This window comes from Giraffa tippelskirchi, chromosome 5, assembly GCF_054371585.1.
Source record: "Giraffa tippelskirchi isolate mGirTip1 chromosome 5, T2T-mGirTip1v1.2.pri, whole genome shotgun sequence".
NCBI lineage: Eukaryota > Metazoa > Chordata > Mammalia > Artiodactyla > Giraffidae > Giraffa > Giraffa tippelskirchi.
The window spans coordinates 58,381,911-58,402,651 of NC_137279.1; the positions used below are offsets into that span (position 1 = coordinate 58,381,911).

At 40.8% G+C, this 20,741-nt stretch overlaps 1 protein-coding gene across 15 annotated transcripts in view; it reads left to right on the plus strand.

The window, feature by feature from the left end:
* The window catches only part of ESRRG (estrogen related receptor gamma), a 682,819-nt gene that overhangs the window by 489,531 nt on the left and 172,547 nt on the right, over positions 1-20,741 (plus strand). For all 15 annotated transcript variants that reach the window (XM_081484976.1, XM_081484983.1, XM_081484982.1 and 12 more), the window contains one exon: positions 55-470. In XM_081484976.1, the coding sequence (XP_081341102.1) occupies positions 68-470 (403 nt within the window). In that variant the 5' untranslated portion in view covers positions 55-67. The remainder of the gene's footprint in view (positions 1-54; positions 471-20,741) is intronic.

A 20,741-nucleotide genomic window follows, 5' to 3' on the forward strand; every position in this document is an offset into this window, starting at 1 on the left:
TTTGACACTCTCTCCTTCTCTTTCTCCTTCTGTTTGTATCTCCCTCCACCTCAGGCTTCTCTGCAGAATGTCAAACAAAGATCGACACATTGATTCCAGCTGTTCGTCCTTCATCAAGACGGAACCCTCCAGCCCGGCCTCCCTGACGGACAGCGTCAACCACCACAGCCCAGGTGGCTCTTCAGACGCCAGCGGGAGCTACAGTTCAACCATGAATGGCCATCAGAACGGACTTGACTCGCCGCCTCTCTACCCTTCTGCTCCTATCCTAGGAGGTAGTGGGCCTGTCCGGAAACTGTATGATGACTGCTCCAGCACCATTGTTGAAGATCCCCAGACCAAGTGTGAATACATGCTCAATTCGATGCCCAAGAGACTGTGTTTAGTGTGTGGCGACATTGCGTCTGGGTACCACTATGGGGTAGCATCCTGTGAAGCCTGCAAGGCATTCTTCAAGAGGACAATTCAAGGTGAGTGAGGGTTGCCCTGGCGATCAATACCCACCCTCCTCCTGCTCATATGATGGTTGGTTAGTTGATTTTCCTGGTTCTTGTCCTAGTTGATATAGTTTTGCCATCTTAATTCTATCTTGCATTCAAAATAAAAATAGATTAAAATTGATAGAGGAGGATTGTAGAATAGACTCCGCCCCTCCATTTTCTCCCTATCAATTCCACCTTTACTATCAAGCTCCAGGGATGGAATGATAATAAGCTTTGGGTGGAGTTTAAAAGAGCATAGCTATTATTAGAGCAGTGGGGGTCTAGATAGCAACTGAACTGATGTGTACAGGATGGTGGTGGTGGTAGTTTAGTCACAGAGTTGTGTCCAATGCTTGCAACCCCATCTACCCATGGGATTTCCCAGGCAAGAATACTGGAGTGAATTGCCATTTCGTAGGGATCGAACCCATATCACAGGCATTGCAGGCAAATCTGCCTTGGAGGCAAATTCTTTACTGCTGAGCCACCAGGGAAGCCCTATCTATGCTCTGGATTAATTGTGTTTTTACCTCTTCTGTTCTTCTTAGAGCTAAAATAATAAATATTTCAGACCAGTGATTTTCAAACTAGAGTATGCATCACACTCACCTGGAGGTCTTGTGAAAATGCAGATCACCCACTTCCAGAGCTTCTGATTCATTAGCTCTGTCTTGGGTAGGAGTGTGAGAATTTATATTTCTAACAGATTTTCAGATGCTGCTGCTATTTCTGGACCAGGGACTACACTTTGAGAATCACCTCTTGAGACAAATTTAATTTTCTATGGCCTTCCTTCTTTTCCTGTGGTTAGACACACTTTCCTCACCTTTTTAATGAATCTATATAAAAAACTACCAAACTCTACCAAATTATAAAATATGCCTCCAACATATACGACATACCAAAACTTTATAGATCTCCAGATTTACAAATGGCAGTATTATTTCCCACAAAAAAATGTAGAAACTATGGTTGAAATTTGTTTGTGACCTTTAAACTAGGAATCCACAAGTACAAAACTCAACTCCTTTTCAAAGCTATAGATATATATCCTTACAGAAAATTACATTTCTCCTATCTGTATCCTTTGTGATACACTTTCAAGAAAATAGAGGAAGGAAATAATCTTTGTTTATTGAGGACCTCTAGCACATCAGTGATTCTATTCTGCTCAGTGATTTACAAAATGTATCTTCTGGGGATTCCCTGGTGGTCCAATGGTTAAGGCGTCTGTGCTTTCACTGCTGAGGGCCCAGGTTCAATCCCTGGTGGGGAAACCAAGAGCCCACAAGCCTTGTGGTGTGGCCAAAACCAAACCCAACCCAAAATGTTATCTTCTTAATCAGTTATGGATACAAGTGTGTCTTCTCAAGTATCAGTGGTTCTCAACCTTGTGGGCTCACTGGAGTCACCTGGAAATGTAAAAAAAATATTGATATCTGGGCTCATACCCTCGAATTCAGAATTAATTGTCCTTGGGTGCAGCCAGGACAAGTGGCTAGTTAACGCTTCAGATAAAACTGAGGATACGAACCACTGCACTGTACTGTGCTGTGTTCTATAACAGTGTTTCTCAAAGTGTGAGCTCTGATTCAGGAGTATCAGCATCACTGGGGAATTTGTTAGGAAGGCAGATTATTCCCATCCTGCATCCCAGATTACCTCCCAAATTGTGGACCCAGCAATTTGTGCTTTGCCAAGCCCTCCAGGTGACTCTGATGCTCAGAGTTGGGGAACCACAGCTCTGTTACCATGTTGCTGCTGATTTAACGCTGGCAACTCTCCTTTGTCATCTACTGGTCCCTTGTTGGACATAACTAGAATCAGTTTAATAACTATGTGACATGCTTCCTGGTTTTTAAAGCGCAAAAGAGATGATGTTTGTTAAACTCTAATCCTTCTAAATGTTCCAACAAAAGGTGATTCTGAAGCCCTTTATGGGCACAGAGAGTTATCTTCTACCCTTTCTTTTAAGAGCAAGTCTCACCCAGGTGCATTGAAGACTATAGTGAGTGTCCTTAGTGGGACAGGTGGTTCCATCTCCCACTTGCTTTTGTGTTGTCCATTACATGATTGTTTCCTTGATGTATGGCTGATGAATACACAGTTAAAGAGTTAAAGTGCGCAATTGTTCGAGAAATTGTAACTTATGTAATAGAGTGGATCTTTCAGCCTCATCTTTTCATAGCCTTTCATAGATTTACCTGAAGAACACAAGCCAAGTTAGTGTGAGTACGTATGAATTACCTAAATATTTTCCTAGCTGTATCTTCATATTTAATGGATCATCATTGCCATATTTTATTAGCATTTTCTTACAAAAATCCTTCATCCACTGGATCTTTATTTCCTTTATTCTCATCTATAAACTGAAGGCATTAAGACCTACCTCAAAGAATGCTTCTGGATAAAATGAAATAGAAAATCACATGTAAAGTGAGTAAGTAAAGACAATTATGGTCTGTATGCAAAGCTTCCTCTCACTTTGGGGCATTTGAACGTATTTCTTCAGCCTTCTTGCTGTTGTTGCTTAGTCGGTAAGTAGTGTCTGACTCTTTTGCAACCCCATGGACTATAGCTCGCCAGGCTCTTCTGTCCTTTCCCAGGCAAGAAGACTGGTGTGGGTTGCCATTTCCTTCTCCAGGGGATTTTCCTGACCCAGGAAGCAAACCTGCATCTCCAACATTGGCAGGCGAGTTCTTTACCACTGAGCCACCAGGGAGGCCCTTCAGCCTACTTGTGTGCTGTGCTCAGATGTTGAGTCATGTCTGACTCTTTTCAATGCTATGAACTGTAGCCTGACAGGCTTTTCTGTCCATGGGATTCTCCTGGCAAGAATACTGGAGTTGGGTGCCTTTTCCTCTTGCAGGAGATCTTCCTGATCCAGTGATTGAACCTGCCTCTTTTATGTCTCCTACATTGGCAGGTGGATTCTTCACCAGTAGTGCCACCTCAGCCTACTTACTAGATTGCACAACTTGAGAAGGAAAACACCTCAAATTTGGGGATTCTTAGCAGCCATTGCCCCACAGTATTAGAATACAGATGCTACAGAGCATCTCCAATTTAAACTGTTAGTGATCTGATTTTGTTAACTCCATTTACACAATTCGGGATCTAACTATTGACTCGGAGTCAACAAATATTGACTCAGAATCTACTGTGGGCCTGGCAGTGTATTGGTTTGAGTTTCAGTTTAGCCACGTTTTTTGAAAGCTTGGTTCCCAGAGGTTTGTGGATTAAGGTAAATTCCTCCTATAAATGTCTCCAGACTTGAGGGAATACCAAAGTTTTTGGTTGGGGGGCAGGATTAAACAACTTAGTCCTCAGTATGTTTTCCAGTATGTTGTCCTAAAGATAGGACCACTCACTATGTGCAAATACTTCCTGACAGTTGTTTAAAAAAAAAGAAAGAAATTCTGTTGCTGAGCTATTAATAGCCATGCAGTAGTTACTTACCAGAGATCCCTGGAATAGAGCAATTGGAATTCTGTTGCTGCTTCTTCCTTAGATGCTGAAATGCTACCAAAAACTTCCCAGGGCGAAGCACAGGGTGGTTCTTGGCATTGATGTGTTAGTGCTCAGTTCTCCTCCATATTGGAAAGAGCAACTTCCAAGGATTTTGAGCAGGAGACAGACATGTCACTGTCCAGATTAGACTCTGGACTTGCCCACCTGGCTGTGCTTGTAGCTGGCAGCTGGGAGGCACTCCAGCTACCCTGCTATCCTGCTAGCTACATCAGCGGGCGTCATGCCGTGGTGCTTACTTAGCCCCAAAAAGGCAGTGAGGCAAATAAAGGGATTAAATTGTGAAAGTGTAATGTAATAATTAGGGTGGTAATTGTAAGGGAGATTGGAACAGCCCCTCCTTTCTGCAGCCAACGAGTGATAGTGATGTAACTAGGAAGATGTTGAAAGTGGCCCGTATCTGTTGCATCATCACAGATGCTCATTCTGATGTGGAAAGGACCATAACATCCATTCTCATGCCTTGAGGCAGTATTGCAGCCAAACTATCCTTGACAGATAGTATAGTCTCTGCCTTTCCCTCCCTTGAAGCTCTCCTGGAGAATAAGACATGATTATGCAACTTTCCTTAAGAACAAGTCTTTCTGGAATCCCACAACCCATACAGGCAAGGCATTATGTAAGTGTGGCTTCCTGGTTCAGCATGCTCTCATTGATTTGACTAAGGGACATATATATTCAAAGCCATAGTCACAGGGAATATTGCCACTTTAGAACTTTTATTTCTTGTTACAATAATTTAAGATTGGTTATCCAATATGTAATACATTTTAAGAGTTGAGCAACATGCTTAAATTTAGAGCCAAAAGAACAAATATCTGGAGCACATCTTGAGAAAAGTAATGAGACTTGTTCTTGTCAAAGCTGAATGTGGTTATTCTGGTTGTGAGAGGCAATTAATCATAGATTTCAGTGAAAGTCAACCAGAAAGGCATATTTTCCACCAGAAAGGCATATTTTATTTATTGGCTATTTTCAAGTTATCATTGGAAAACTATTGAATTAGGTCAGCACTTAGGTAAAAGTCAAAAGTTTTGGAAGGTTTTAGTTGGTTTTATCTTTTTTCTTTTCTGTTGAATAAAAAACTTTTTAGAGGCTTTTGACAGTTCTTTTATCACACAGCATTACAATGGCAGCAGTGATTTCATTGTAATTTTCTAAGCTTATTCATTATTGTGTGTGATATCATTTTGCTGATTATTTTCTAATTCTACCTTTGGCCTCGATGCATAAATGAGTGAAAATTTTTGTGTATTTGTGGGTTTTTTTTTTTTTTTTTTGGATCATTCAGAGTTTTCCCTGGACTCTTGTTAAGGAGATAAGAGATGGAAAATATCTTTAGATCCCCAAAACTCAATATATATTTCGTTATTTAATTTATAAAACACTAATCCCCAGAAGATTTTATTTCTGTATAAAAAATATATTACATATGTTATATATTATGTTTACTAGATATATGGTTAATATAACCATTTTCAACCATTTATTCTTGTGCTAGAAATATGACATCCACCCTTTTAAAAATAAATTTTATATTTAAAAAGTAGGGGATAATTTTTTTTAAAGATACTCATTCTCAAATGGGTTTTGAATTCATGTAAAACCAGGTTCAAGTTTTAACCACTTACCTGCTGAGAGGCGGTAACTTCTCTGTGCCTCCCTTTCACGGGTGGTAAGGGCTAAATGAGAGACTGTCAAAGTGCTTGACCCATAGTAAGTGCTCAATAAATGATTGACTTTGGTTGATATTGACAGTGTGACTAGGATACTAAAGCACTGGGCAGTCAAATACTCTAGGACAAAGAGGTGTCTTTGGTGGTAAACTAGAAGGACCTGCAACCTTCCCAGCTCCCAGCTCCCCACCCTTTTGTTCTGATAATAAACCCTCTCTTCCTGTAACCATTCCTCAAAATAGCACTGTTTCAGACTAGGAGGCATTTTGGTGGGCCGATTGGAAATTTGATTGGTTTATATAATTTTATGGTGATCAGTTTTTTTTTTTCCTAGGATAGGTAGCTAGGTAAATCAGAAAGGGAGCCTGAGTCTTGTAACTTAAAATATCCCAGTTAAGCTTTAACTGTGAGATTTAGGAAATTAAAAAAAACAATATCTTCGCAGCGTGAGATATAGGAGTGACTGGCACGAGAACCAAGTCCACTGTAGATATTCATGGGCTCTGAGATGGGAGTACACTGGGCACCCATATACTGTGTATGTAAATATTTAAATGTTTATAAATCAAGATAATAAACTGGTAAGGGGTTTCCTTTGTGGCTCAGTCAGTAAAGAATCCACCTGCAATGCAGGAGACCACCTGCATCCCTGAGTCAGGAAGATCCCCTGGAGAAGGAAATGGCAACCCACTCCAATATTCTTGCCTGGGAAATCCCATGGACAGAGGAGCCTGGGGGGCTACAGTCCACAGGGTCACAAGAGTTGGACACGACTTGAAGCAACTAAACCACCACCACCAAGTCAAATATGTTCTGTTCTCCTATCTAGCAAATATGCCTTTATAATGGCCTGAGAGGCCAGCTTGGCATTTTTAACTTTTAGATTCAGGTGTTTTGTATCATGAAGAAGCTGTAGAAGGAGAGCCAGCATTTCCTGCAGCAGGTCCATTTCTCTCCTTTCACCCCTGCCTCGCATCCTGTGTGGTACTTCAGCATACCCCTGCCCCTGTGTCCGAGGCCCACCCTCCCCTTCCTAACACCTTGATTATGCACAGGCTGTGTAATGTGCACACCAGCACTGAGGTCCAGGCCAAGAGGACCTTCCAGAGGAGGGACCCAGGGGAGAGGTTCACGCAGGCCCTGGAATGGGCCTTGTGGAGGTTTATCCCAGGAATTAGGGAGTCCTAGGTATACAAGTATACAAGGGGTGGATCTGGGAATGGTTATCTTCTTTGGCTGTGGAAGGGCTCCCACCTTGATGCTTTCTAAAGCCTGGAGCCTTCAGGTGGGGGCCCTCCTAGTCTGAGTCTAAAGGGGGCACAGATAAGAGCCTTAAATCCCACCTTAAACACAGGGCTTTAAAGAGGAGGAATTTGCCTGCAAGGCATCTGCTAAAGGTGTCTGGGCACAGCCTATGCAAATGCTCTTCTTTTCCATCCTGAGTTGCTGACTCCTTCCTGAAGCCGGCTGCCTAGTTCTAGAGGCTCTTTCCTGGAGGTAGCATTTTCTTTGCCTTCCTGTGCTATTTTAGTCTTAGAATAGAGTATTTGCAGCACTGGAGGAAATCACTTACAAATTGAGTGTCTGTATATCATATGAACCTTCCCATGGAAAAAATCAGGTATTATCTCTTTAATTCAAACAGCATTTAGAGAAAAGAATTTCCTCAGTTTGTAAATGGCAGCTTTAAAACTAGAATGTTTTAAAATTAAAATCTAAAATAATATAGAAATATCTAAACCATCCTGATGAACCTCAGTGATTATTAGTTTGTTTGCACTGTTAAATATGGAGGTAATATTTTCAAAAGAAATATTTTCTAAACCTCAATTTGCTTTAGCTCAGAGCTTGCTCTTGTTATGTTTAATTGCCTTTTCCCACTTTTCCTTGCCTTTGATGCCAGTGTTGTCTGATTTTTTGAAATGCATGAATGTGGCCAAGTTATCAATGAGAAGAATGAGAAGTAATCTTTCTCCTGTTATTTTAATTGTTAGCTTCAGTGTTTTTAATAGTAAAATTCAGTATCAAAGACTTTCTCCATGGGTAAAGAATGTTACGTGAATAGATGTTTTAGGAAACAGCACAATTTATAGTTTACTCTGCCTCAGTTTTGCCTTAGTGGGCCCACTTCTCGGGATAAGTGAGTGGTGATTCTTTTTTCATGGGTTGTTCTGACTTTAAGGAATTGGCCTAAATTGTCATCACTTCTGAGGTTGTTGAAGAGCTAAGGGCAACAAAATTCTTCTATAAAGGACCAGATAATAAAACAGATAGTAAATATCTTAGAGTTTGTATAGGTCATGTATACTTTCCCTGTCACTTATTCAGGTTTTGCTTTGTTTTACTTTTTAAGCTGTTTAAGAATATAAAAACCAATCTGAGCTTGGAGTCACACAAAAACAGACCTAGGGCTAGATTTGAAAGCTGGCCATAGTTCAGGTAAACGCCCTCATTTCATCTTCCTTGTGGGCAACATTGACTACCAGAATTTTCATTTCAGAGGACTTCTGCTTGCATGTTATTTATTTAAATTGAAATCAAGGTCTCTACCATGATCTTTTTAGTCTTTTATTTCAGTTTTCAGAATTTTTTTTTTCCAGGAATCAGAATTTTCTAGCCTCTTTTCACCGCTCCCAATGACATATACATGTATATTCAGCCAGCTAGTCAGAAAACAGAATCAATGTAAATGAAAATAAAGTAGCATTTAGAGTAATTGACAAAAAGTTGGATCTTGGTTGTATAAAATAAGACTGTTTATTTTCAGAGAATAAATTGCATAGTTGGTCTTTGATCAGGGAAAGGAAAAGAGAAGAAAATGTAATGAGCCTCACTGTTTTTTTGTCTTTCAGATGTTAGGAGCTCACATTTGCAGCACCAGCATCTCTGGTGTCATTTACATGTTTATTAAGCACATTGCATTACGTTACTGTATTTTGGAAGTCATTTAAAATCAACATATTATTTTAACCTCCTGAAAGGGTGTATTTTCCAGTTGGGTGACAGTAGATAAGAACCCATCTCACATAAGGAGTTAGTGCCGGTGGCATTCAAGGAGAAAAAGAGTTTGCAATGAAACTTTTTAATGCCATGCTGAAAAGTCCAACTGTAGTTCACTGTCAGATTAGTGAGATTGGATAATCAGTCAATTTACGCTGACAAAATTCACTTTCCAAAGCAGTATATCTGCAAAATGAATGACCCCTCTTTTACTGTCTATGTTATTTCATGGTGATTGAGAAGAAGTTACAGCATGTATTTTATGACCCTCTGGTAAATTACATTATGTTTATTTTTATTTATTAAAAAAGACACTTTGTAGTAGTAACATCACTAATCTTAAAAGTGCAACAGTTAAAAAAAGTGCAACAGTTATGATGAATAAAAGTACAGACTTGTTAGTAACTTTTTAAACTTACTTTATTTTCATATTTTAAATTGCTAATATATCTGTAATATTAATATATTCTTCATTGATTCTACTGTGATATGGCCTTCATGATAGAATAAGAAAAATAAGAATGTTATTCTGGATTATCTTTACATGTGCACTTAAGAGGCTGTGCTCTCTCTCTCTTTTGAATTTTTGTAAACTTGATTTTCCTGAATAAAACCCTCTGTACTCAGAATAAAATCCATTTCCCCTGGTTCACCTGAGCTAGTGTCCTCAGAAGTAATAATAGCAGCCAGGAAGGAGAGGAGCTCCTTGGTGCCGAATGTGGGTGGAGCTGGCGTGACCCCGGTACCCTCTGTGGTTCTAGTGTCCTGATCCACCTGTGCCATCTATTTTTACCTGTCCCTGACTCAGTTACTTTCTTATGGGAGAGGAAGCACGTGCACTCTCATTTCTTCCAGGGAATTTGTTGGTGAGTAATTCTCTTCCCGTGGGCTTCCTTGGTGGCTCAGTGGTAAAGAACTCACCTGCCAATGCAGGAGACCTGGGTTTGATCCCTGGGGCAAGAAGATCCCCCGGAGAAGGAAATAGCAACCCGCTCCAGTACTCTAGGCTGAAAAATCCCATGGAGAGAGGAACCTGGCAGGCTGCAATCCATGGGGTGGCAAAGAGTTGGATACCAGCAACTAAACATCAACAAACAATCCTGCCCTGTCCCAGCCTACCATGGTCAAATCCACTACCTCTGCCAGCACTCCACACCAGTTTTCCTGGCAAGTCACTGGTGAGAAGAAAGTTTGTGTTGTTTACATGAAGTCTAAAGGACTTCATGGATCAGTTCCAATTAATTCTTTAAAAAAAATCTCACTTACTTTCCTGTTTGTTAGCCAGGTGGATTTTTGCATCTATGATGGGCCTCCTTGGGGTGTGGCTGATACTTTGCAGATCACTGGATTTGCACTTAAGTCTAGTATTATCTGATGACTGTTTTGATGAGGAGGCTAGAGGCTGTTCTTTGATGACAAGATAAACTCCCAAGCAAAGATATCAATACCTGTCTTAACATAGCTTTCATTCTTTCCTCCAGGTTTTCCCTTACTCAGAACCAAACCCTGACAAATAGGGCTGTTTCCTTCACAGAACAACTGGCCCTCATCTACAGAGCATTCTATTAAATGCTTGAGGACAAACAATAGGAATGGTACATTGTACTTTATATTTTTCAAAATGCACATTTTAACATATATGAAAGTAATTACATGATAAGACCCTTTTTCCCATAAATTCAGAATTGGTTCTGACTAGACCCTGATGCTGGTAAAGATTGAGGGCAGGAGGAGAAGGGGACGACAGAGGATGAGATGGTTGGATGGCATCACCGACTCAATGGACATGGGTTTGGGTGGACTCCGGGAGTTGGTGATGGACAGGGAGGCCTGGCGTGCTGCGGTTCATGGGGTTGCAAAGAGTCTGACATGGCTGAGCGACTGAACTGAACTGAACTGAAATCCAGTTGTTTAATCGGTAAGTCACATCCAAGTCTCTTGCGACTCCATGGACTAGAGCCCGCCAGGCTCCTCTGTCCATGGGGTTTCCCAGGTAAGGAATACTGGAGTGGGTTGCCATTTCCTCCTCCAGGGGATCTTCCCAACCCAGAGCTTGAACCTGAGTCGCTTGTATTAGCAGGCAGATTCTTTACTACTGAACCCCTGGGGAAGCCCTAAATCTAGTCAGTGTTAGTAGCTCAGTTGTGGCTGACCCTTTGCGACCCCACAGACTGTGGCCCCCTACCCCAAGCTTCTCTGTCCATGGGATTTGCCAGACAAGAATACTAGAGTGAGTAGCCATTCTCTTCTTCAGGGGATTCTTTCTGACCTAGGGATCAAACCCAGATCTTCCTTATTGCAGGCAGATTCTTTACCATCTGAGCTATCAGAGAAAATCCATTTAGGGTACATTAAAATGTTCATCCTAATGGTAGGAAAGAAAACAGCAACAAAAAAATGGTGATGAGAGTTCTGTTGTCTGAAATTCCTATTGATGCAAATGTGCATCACTTTTTTGGTATTTAGTTGCAGCAGTCTGTGTCTCAGTATGATTTGAATCTGATGATTTGTTACTTGTGAGAATTCAGGTTCTGGAAACAGTGAGGCAGGTTGTGAGGAATGACAGGGTCAGTGGCATGGGTCAGAGTTTTTTTTTTCTTTACTGGTAAAGCCCAAGGCAGTTGTTCTCTTTTGTGATATATTACTTGATAAACTTAGATAACATCTTAGAAGTGATAAAGTATACACAGGGCATTAATTAGTTTTCTCTTTGAAGTTGCTTGAAGTTGTTAGGATTCAACAGTGTTTGTTAAAGCCTGGTCACTGGTGTCCTCTTATCCCATTTCAGAATTTTACATGAAATTAAAACTAGGTAATGGATGCTGGTAAAGTATTCTGATGTTTACCAAAACTAAATATAAGTTTATATTTAAAAGAAATGATGTTCCAATATATTTTTAATTTATTTTTTCTTATGGTAAAAAGCATAATATAAGATGTACATAACATCGTATCAAACTTAAAGTTTTTCATCTTAACCATTTTTAAGGATACATTACTTTAGTCCTAACTGTATGCACCTTATTGTACAACAGATAGCCAACATGATCTCATCTTGCAAAAATGAGACTCTATACCAATTAAGTAGCAACTCCCCATTTTTCCCTCCTCCCAACCCCTGGTGATTACCATTTTACTTTCTGTTTCTATGGGTTTAACTACTTTAGTACCCCCTATAGGCAGAATCATGTAATATTTCTCTTTTTGTGACTGGTCTGTTTCACTTAGCGTACTGCCCTCAATTTATCCATGCTTTCGTGTATATCAGGATTTCCTTTTAAATTTTTATTTATTTATTTTAAAAAAATATTTATTTGGCTCAGTCGGGTCTTATGCGGCGTGCAGAATATTCACTGAGGCATGAGGGATGTTTCCTTGCATTTCCTTGTGGGCTTGCAACTCTGAGCACATGGGCTCAGTAGTTGTGGTGCAGGCTTAGTAGTCTCCCCTCCCCACCCACATCCCCACATGTGGGATCTTAGCTCCCTGACCAGGGACTGAACCTGCATCCCCTACGTTGGAAGGCGGATTCTTAACCACTGGACTGCCAGGGAAGTCCCGTTGTGGTTTAGGAGCTGAATAATATTCCATTATATCTATATACCACATTTTCTTCTTCCACTCATTCATCAGTGGACCTTAGGTTATTTCTGCCTCTTGGTTATTGCCAATTATGCTGTAATAAGCATGGTTGTACAAATATCTCTTTGAGATCCTGCTTTCAGTTTTTTAGATAAAATGCCCAGAGGCAGGATAGCTCGATCATATGGTAGTTCTATTTATAATGTTTTTGGGAGCCTCCATATTGTTTTCCACAGATGCTGTGCCGTTTTGCACTCTCACCAACAGTGCACAAGTGTTCTCATTTCTCTGTATCTTCTACAACACTTGTTCTTTTCTTTCCTTTTTTTTTAGTACCATCCTCATGAGTGTAAGGTGAATGTTTTAAACATTTTGAGGTGTTTCAGATGCTTCCCAAATTTAAAGTTCTTTTTTGAAGTTTCTCTGTCTTTAGCTACCAAAGCCTATCCATAAATAATTACATATGTGGACAATGCAAACAGTTGGTTTCACCCTCTCAAATTGAATGCAATGCCTTTATACCAGTAATATATGAAGTTTTTGTTAATTTTTCATAATGATAATATATTCATTTTTAAAATTTGCCACACATTATTCTAACTGCTTTACATTAATTATCTTATTTCACCCTTCTATCATTCCATTAGAGTAGATACTACCATTATAATATCACTATATTATTTATAGATGTGGAGCATCTATAAAGTTCACCACCAGGCACAAAGAAGGAACTGTCCATACACACTTGGGTCCCAGTCTGAACTCAGAGGCTGAGCTGTACACCCCCTTATTAATCTGCCTTGTATATTTTAAAATCTTTTCAAGCATGGAATAATTCTAGACTGAATTTTTCTTAAGAGATTTTAGTTCCTGAGCAAAATTTTCCATTAAGTTGTTAAAATACAATAAAAATGGGGAATTAAGAATATTTTCAGTTATGATGAGATGTTAAAGGTTTGTAAAAAGGAGACAGTGAGAAGTAAGTCTTAAAAATATCCAATTTTTTATCATTCATTTTCCCAAATCCCCTAAAGATGAAGTTTGAGAGTTCAAGTCTTCAGTACTGCCAAAATCAGCTTTCTGTGTCTGTTCCCTGGACTTTATCTGCTGGCAATCATTTTGCCACTAGATTTTTAGTTGCTGGTCTTAGATGGATCCTAAAAATGTACACTTACCACTGGTAACACTTCCCAGACTCTTTCTTTCTTGAGCTCAGGAGAAAAGAAGCTTATTTCTCCTCCTGTCTTGATGTAAGGATAACTCCACTTACTAAACTTTGTGACCGCAACAGAAGGCAGGTCAGAATCCATTTTTTTCTTATGATGAGTGCTAGTCAGAAGGGAATTTTTTAAAAAGTGATTGTATGAATGCATCTGTATGTTTATAGGAAATAGTTATATTCTTTGGAATTAACTCCTGTTTTGTTTTGGTTTGAAAAAATTTTAAAAAACATTCATTTTTATGTGCTTTTTTTTTTTTTAAGAAGGGCATCCTGAGTACTCCTACAAAGAACAGAATTTAGTACAAGAAAATATGGATTAATTTAGAATTTAGAGCTTAAGTTCTGAATGCTTTAGAGTGAATCTGAAAGCATATCCCAAATCTATATTCTGACATTTATTTTTTTTCATTGCATACTATTATCATAGTTTCCATTTTGGGAAAATCAGAGGCAAGTGCAAGAATCTTCAAAGGAACAAATACAGCCCAAGATTTTGTCCTTGATTACACCTTTTCATTTTTTCCTCTTGCTTCCAGGGCATCTTCACTGCTTCCTTGCATCTGGAATACCCTCTCTGTCTCCAGAGTCCTCAGACTATGTTTTAGGTGGATAACAACATCAAATTTTGTAAATCTTTAAAGCAAGCGCCCTCCAACTCATCCTGCCACCTGTTCATCTCAGATATTATCAATTTACTGAGACTACTTTGTTAATATCTGAACTTAACTTGTAAGAAGCTACTTTACAGGGTCGAAACCCACCCCCCACCCCAAAAAAAGGAAATAATGGATAATAGATTGTAAAGTATTTCTTATCATTGCAGCCTTCTGTCTACATGTTTTGGACCCCAGATCAGCAAACCCCAGATCAAAAAGGCCCTGGGGGCCAAATCCACTTTGTTAAAGAAAAGTCTATGGGAACAGAGCCGCACCCATTCTTGTGTTGTCTGTGTCTGCCCTCCTGCTGCTACGGGACCCACACCAGACACTGAAGGACCTGCAAAGCTGAGCTCTTTGCTGTCTGACCCTTTAAGAAAAAGCTTGCAGACCCCAGCTGTTTTATAAAGGAGTGGGAATTCAATGTCCCTGAAAGAGGCATGGGACCGTCCCTCCCCTGGGTCATCATCCAACAGGAAGCCCCCCACTCTCCCCTGTCAGTTTTCCTCTGTATTCTTCCTCTGTGTGTGTGTGTGTTAGTTGCTCAGTCGTGTCTGACTGTTTGTGACCCTATGGACGGTAGCCCACTAGGCTCCTCTGTCCATAGAATTCTGCAGGCAAGAATATTGGAGTCAGTTGCCATTTCCTTCTTCAAGGGATCTTCCTGACCCAGGGAAGATCCAACCTGCGTCTCCTGCATCACAGGCAGATTCTTTACTGTCTGAGCTACCAGAGAAGAAATGCCAAGCCCTTTGCTGCAGATCCTGTCCGAGCAGACAGTCTAACTGCCCAGGTTTTCATTCCAAAAGGAAAATCTTCAGATGCAAACACGGCACAGTCCCAGGTCTCCTGGTTCTCCTATCGGCTTCTCTGTTTTACTGTGAATGCACCTGGTAGCCTTGTCTGCAGCCCCTGACCCCTAGGATGATAAGTCATTACTTCCTTTTGGACATTGCCTTATGCATTTCCTAATGTGCCAGTTGGTTTAACAGACCTACTGTGCTCCTACCTTTTCGTTTCCTAGCACCATCCGGGAGGAATTCTCTGTCTAGCATCTCCTCTGTTCAGTTCAGTTCAGTTGCTCAGTCGTGTTCAACTCTTGCGACCCCATGGACTGCAGCACACCAGGCTTCCCTGTCCATCACCAACTCCCGGAGTTTGCTCAAACTCACGTCCATTGAATTGGTGATGCCATCCACCCATCTCATCCTCTGTCATCCCCTTCTCCTCCTGCCTTCAATGTTTCTCAGTATCAGGGACTTTTCTAATAAGCCAGTTCTTCACATCAGGTGCCCAAAGTATTGGAGCTTCAGCTTCAGCATCAGACCTTCCAATGAATGTTCAGGACTGATTTACTTTAGTGTGGACTGGTTTGATCTCGTTGCAGTTCAAGGGACTCTCAAGAGTTTTGAACCACAGTTCAAAAGCATCAGTTCTTCAGTGCTCAGCTTTCTTTATAATCCAACTCTCACATCCATACGTGACTACTGGAAAAACCATGGCTTTGACTATACGGACCTTTGTTGGCAAAGGAATGTCTCTGCTTTTTAATATGCTGTCTAGGTTGGTCAGCACTTTCCTCCAGGGAGCAAGTATCTTTTAATTTCATGGCTGCAGTCACCATCTGCAGTGATTTTGGAGCCCAAGAAAATAAAGTCTGTCACTGTTTCCATTGTTTCCCTATCTATTTGCCAGGAAGTGATGGGATCTCCTCACTTCTGTGCTAAGGACCAGCACCTGGGTTCTTCTCAAGTCCCTCTTAGCCCTTCTCATGCATCCTAGTCCCTCTCATGAGCATCATTATGCCATTGTTATGATGGTTAATAATCGAGGTTTACTCTGTGTCAGGTACTCTGCTTGGTCCATTCAAAATACACAATCTTATTTGATTTTCACAGCAATCCCTTAAGGTATCCGTTGCTAGGTCCCATGACTGCTTCATTTACAAAGAAAGTAACTTCAGATTTAAAAGTTTTCCCCAACTCAGACAGGAAATGATAGAATTGGAACTTGAACCCCTTTGACTCTACTGTCTTAGCTTGGAATCACTGTTATACCACCTTCTACAGTTTAAATTTAGATCAGTTACTATCACTTGTGTCAAGCAGGATGTCCCCAAATCAATATCAGCTCTGGAGAACATAGATATATACTTGCTGAATATGTGAACTTGATCTGGGAGGAAGAATCTAATGCCAGTGTCTCTTTTGAGTTCTGGGCACACTGATAGCATTTGAGAACAAAGCACTTAGGGACAGTATTAGGAAATGAGATGCTTGCTTTGGGAAGTGCCCTGGGGGCTCAGATGGTAAAGAATTTGCCTGCAATGCAGGAGACCCAGATTCAGTTCCTGGGTGAGGAAGATCTCCTGGAGCAGGAAATGGCTACCCACTCCAGTAGTTTTGCCTGGCAGGCTATAGTCCATGGGGTGGCATAGAGTTGGATACTATTGAGTGACTAACACACACATGCTTGCTTTTACTTGTTTAAGGTAGAAGGAAGATCTCGAGATTGATATGAAGTCAAATTCCTATTTGAGTCATTTGTTTTTGTCACATAGGATACGGTTCTAATACCTCCACACTTGACATATGGACTTTCTGTACCATTATGTAACCACCACTGCAAAATGTACACATGGAAAGTCTATCCAAATAGAGTGGATGCATTAGACTTAATTAGCATTTCTTCCTTTCCCCAAGAGTATTTTGTTAGCAAACTGTTGTTTTGCTTTTTGTTTGTTTGTTTTTAGTTGTATGTTTTAAAGGAGATACAGGCAGACTCATCAAGGTTGTTTAAAATTTGTGGGTTGGTGGAGAAAGATCACATAAAAGTTGGGGTTGGATACTGAATGCAGCCAGTTTGGGGAATTATGCTTAACTCAGATGTAACACCTTTCTGGTGGCAGTGGTCATTTTTGAGCTCTTTTATGAAGACTCTGTGACACAATCCCCATACCACAGGAGCATAAAGACAGAGATGCGATGGCTGCACACATCACATAGGGGATATTCTCTACACTGCAGAAGAACAGTTGCCCTTTCCAAGAAGATGTCATGTCAAAGCTAAAAATGTTAAATTTCTGCATACCTTTGATGAGAGATATTTGTGTTCTCCATCCTTTTCATCAGTCAGTGTTTTTGATTGTATACTGGTATTCCCCTTTAGATGCATTTCAGAGCATGCCCTGCTGATTATGGAGGACAGTTTCTTTCCTGTCATGAGCAATCCCCATGATTTGGGGATCTTTAAAATGAGTGTTTGCAATCTGACACCTGTTGCTTTGGTGACATGGTTTGTTTGGTTTCTGTGGACTTAAACTGGTCACAAACCATAGTGGTACAGAGACGAGTTGAGGGATTTCTTTCTGAGGTGTTGAGAGATTCCATTCTCCAAAAGCAACCGTATCCTCTCCACAGCTGCCCACGTACCACAAGTCTGACAATAGCAAAACAATGCCAAGATCCACACTATCCTACTGCTCCCAGGCATCAAAATTTCCTTTTCCACCAACAATAGCAACAACAACAGCCACACAAAACAGTCTCTTCAAAGATAAGAATTTGGTTTTTCATTTCTGTTCTAAGCAACAGTTAATTATGACACTCAATTCATGTCTTTTAAGGATTAAAGTCAGGCAACATTGCATCATAGTGAAGAGGAGAGATGTTGGATCCAGAGTGCCTGAGTTTTAATCATGGCTCTGGCCCTTGATAGCTGTTTTCCTGGCCATGTTAGCTCTTCTCTGTCTTAATTTCTCATCTGCAAAATAGGGGTTCACAGATGTAACATAAAGAACATGGAAGAGTTCTGAGCACTCTTACCATTTATTTGTATGTGAGTTTTAACAGGTGCATTGAAAGAACATTGGACTGGATATCAGGAATTTGAGTTTTGGTCTCTTTCCCGCAATTAACTAGCCCTTTCCCTGGTAGCTCAGCTGGTAAAGAATCTGCCTGCAATGCAGGAGACCCTAGTTTGATTCCTGGGTTGGGAAGATCCTCTGGAGAAGGGATAGGCTACTCAACTCCAGTATTCTTGGGCTTCCCTGGTGGCTCAGCTGGTAAAGAATCCTCCTGCAGCATCGGAGACCTGGGTTCAATCCCTGGATTGGGAAAATCCCCTGGAGAAAGGAAAGGCTACCCACTCCTGTATTCTGGCCTGGAGAATTCTATGAACTGTGTAGTTCATGGCTCACAAAGAGTCGGACACGACTGAGTGACTTTCACTATCTTTGTAAAGAGAGTTGAGTGATCATAAACAAGTCAGTACACATTTACCTTTCTCTGGTCTACATAAAACCAAGAGCCTGAACCCACTGGAATTTAGGATTCGTACAAAATCTAATAGCCGAGAAATCTGTGTTGCTTTATGCCAAATGATATATTACCGGTGGGTTGTTATCAGTTGTATTCTGTCTAATTGACGGTACTTGGTTTATTTTTATGAATAATTTGGAGCTAAGCATTAGCATGAAGGAATGAGAAATAGCATCAGTAAAAATCAAGTTGATAGATAATAAAACGTTCTGTTGGGGACCCAGAGGAGTAAATCTCTGCCCTCAAGGAATGGACAGTTGTATGGTTGGGACAGGAGGTAGACAATTCACTAGATGCTTGTAATAAAGTGTATTGAATACTAAGAGAAAGGTTTGCTTGAAGATAAGTGGGAGATGAACTATTCACACCCATAAGGACTGCTGGACGCCAGTCCTGTGGGCCCTTGGGAGAGCTTCATTGAAGAGATGATACAAGAAGCACATCTGGAACCAGCAGGAAAGACAATGCTGCTTTCTAAGAACTGGGAGGAATTCAGCCTAGGTGTTAGACAAGGGGATGGGCTTGGGATAAGGGTAGGGATTGGCCTGAGACTGTGGCCAGAGATAAGGCTGGATGAGATCTTGAAGAGCTTTGCAAATGTTTTGCCCTCAATTATAATCAGATTATATTCAGTGATAGGTATTTTACGAGCTCCAGGGAAGTGACAGGAAATGTTCAGGAGAAGTGGTGGTTGGCATCTTGGACATTCACTTCATAGACAATTTGATGCTTTAAGAAGAAATGACTTGAATTATTGCACTCTTCCTCACCTCCTGGTATCTGTAAAATAAAGCTATGTACACAGGAGTCGTTGGCAAGACAAAATCCTCTTTCCAGTTCTCTGGGTGAATGGTGTATTCATTCTCCCAGTCTTGTATAAATCTGCGGAAGCTTGTTTTTACACAGTTCCCAAATTCCAGACTTAGGTCTCTGAGTGAAAATAGTTCAGAATCCATGGAACCTTCTTACAGTGTCCCTTCCCTTTCTTCTCAGAAGGGAGAACAGAATCTATGATTTTGGTATGTATATTTCATGTAATGCTTATGATGTTATAAAGCAGATATGATTATTCCTCTTTTGTACTTTAGCAAGCTGAGAGTAATGAAGGTGAAGAGACCAGTTCAGGTTCACACAGCTCAAAAAGGGCAGAGCTGGAATTTGAATTAAGGCCCACCTTTCCTTTCTCCTTCTTCCCTCATTTATTCATCCTCAGATGCTTTCCTGCCCCATAAGCAAGGCAGTGTGCAAAGGATGGATATTCAGTGGGCATATAAGAACTTTCCCCATCTTCTCTTTGAGATGAACGTGCACATTGCTCAGTGTTAACAGTTGTGCAATTAGAGCAATAAAGGAATGATCACATTTACAAGTTTGGGGGAAACTGAGGCTGGGTATGTCTTGTTTAAATTGAAGAAAAAGCAAGGCTAAATAGTCTTCCCAGTGTAACAGCATTGTTTTCCCACTAAACCATTTTTCACTGGATACAATGGGAATTGTAATCTTGTGGTTATGTACATGTACAGGGAGGCATTCATTTCTGGCGCCCATTGTATAACAGGCTCCGTTGTCTTCCCAGCACGGATCGCTGGAGGATGAAACCAGAGTCTGTGGTTTAGTCTCCAGTATCTGAGGTTCATAAACCTTCCTGCTTGGGGAATTCCCTGGTAGTCCAGTGGTTAGGACTCAGTGCTTTCACTGTGGGGGCCCAGGTTCAATTCCTGGTCAAGGCACTAACATCCTACAAGTTGTGTGGCACGACCAGAAAATGTGAAAATAAACCTGTCTGCGTGTGGGTTTTTCCTGATCTTTTCCCTTAAAGGCAAAGCATCATCTACTCCCATTTGCCTTTTCCCTGTGAAAAGGCAGTCATTTGTGCTCACATACTATTATGGCTCTTGTAAATTACATTTGTGATGATCAGAATTTAATCCTGTAGAACCTTAAGGCATCACATATCAAATACCTTTTCTAGACCTGCCCATCTCCTACCTCACTTTGTAGAGGGTTAGAGGGGCAGCAAGAAGGCAAAGGATATGAGACTCTGGCATAACCCTGTGTATGGAACTGCTTTGCTAAGGGCTGGATGTGACTGTTAACCAGGTGTGATCCTCCCCCTCCCTCCTCTGTCTGCCGCATCTTATACTTCACAGATAGGCAGGGTCCCCTAGGTAGGCCGGCGCTGACATTCCTTGTCTTTGTCTGAGGCAGGCATCCTCATTGAGACTTGAGGCAGATTCTTGGAATATCTTCAGTGATGACAGGTCTTTGACTTTCGA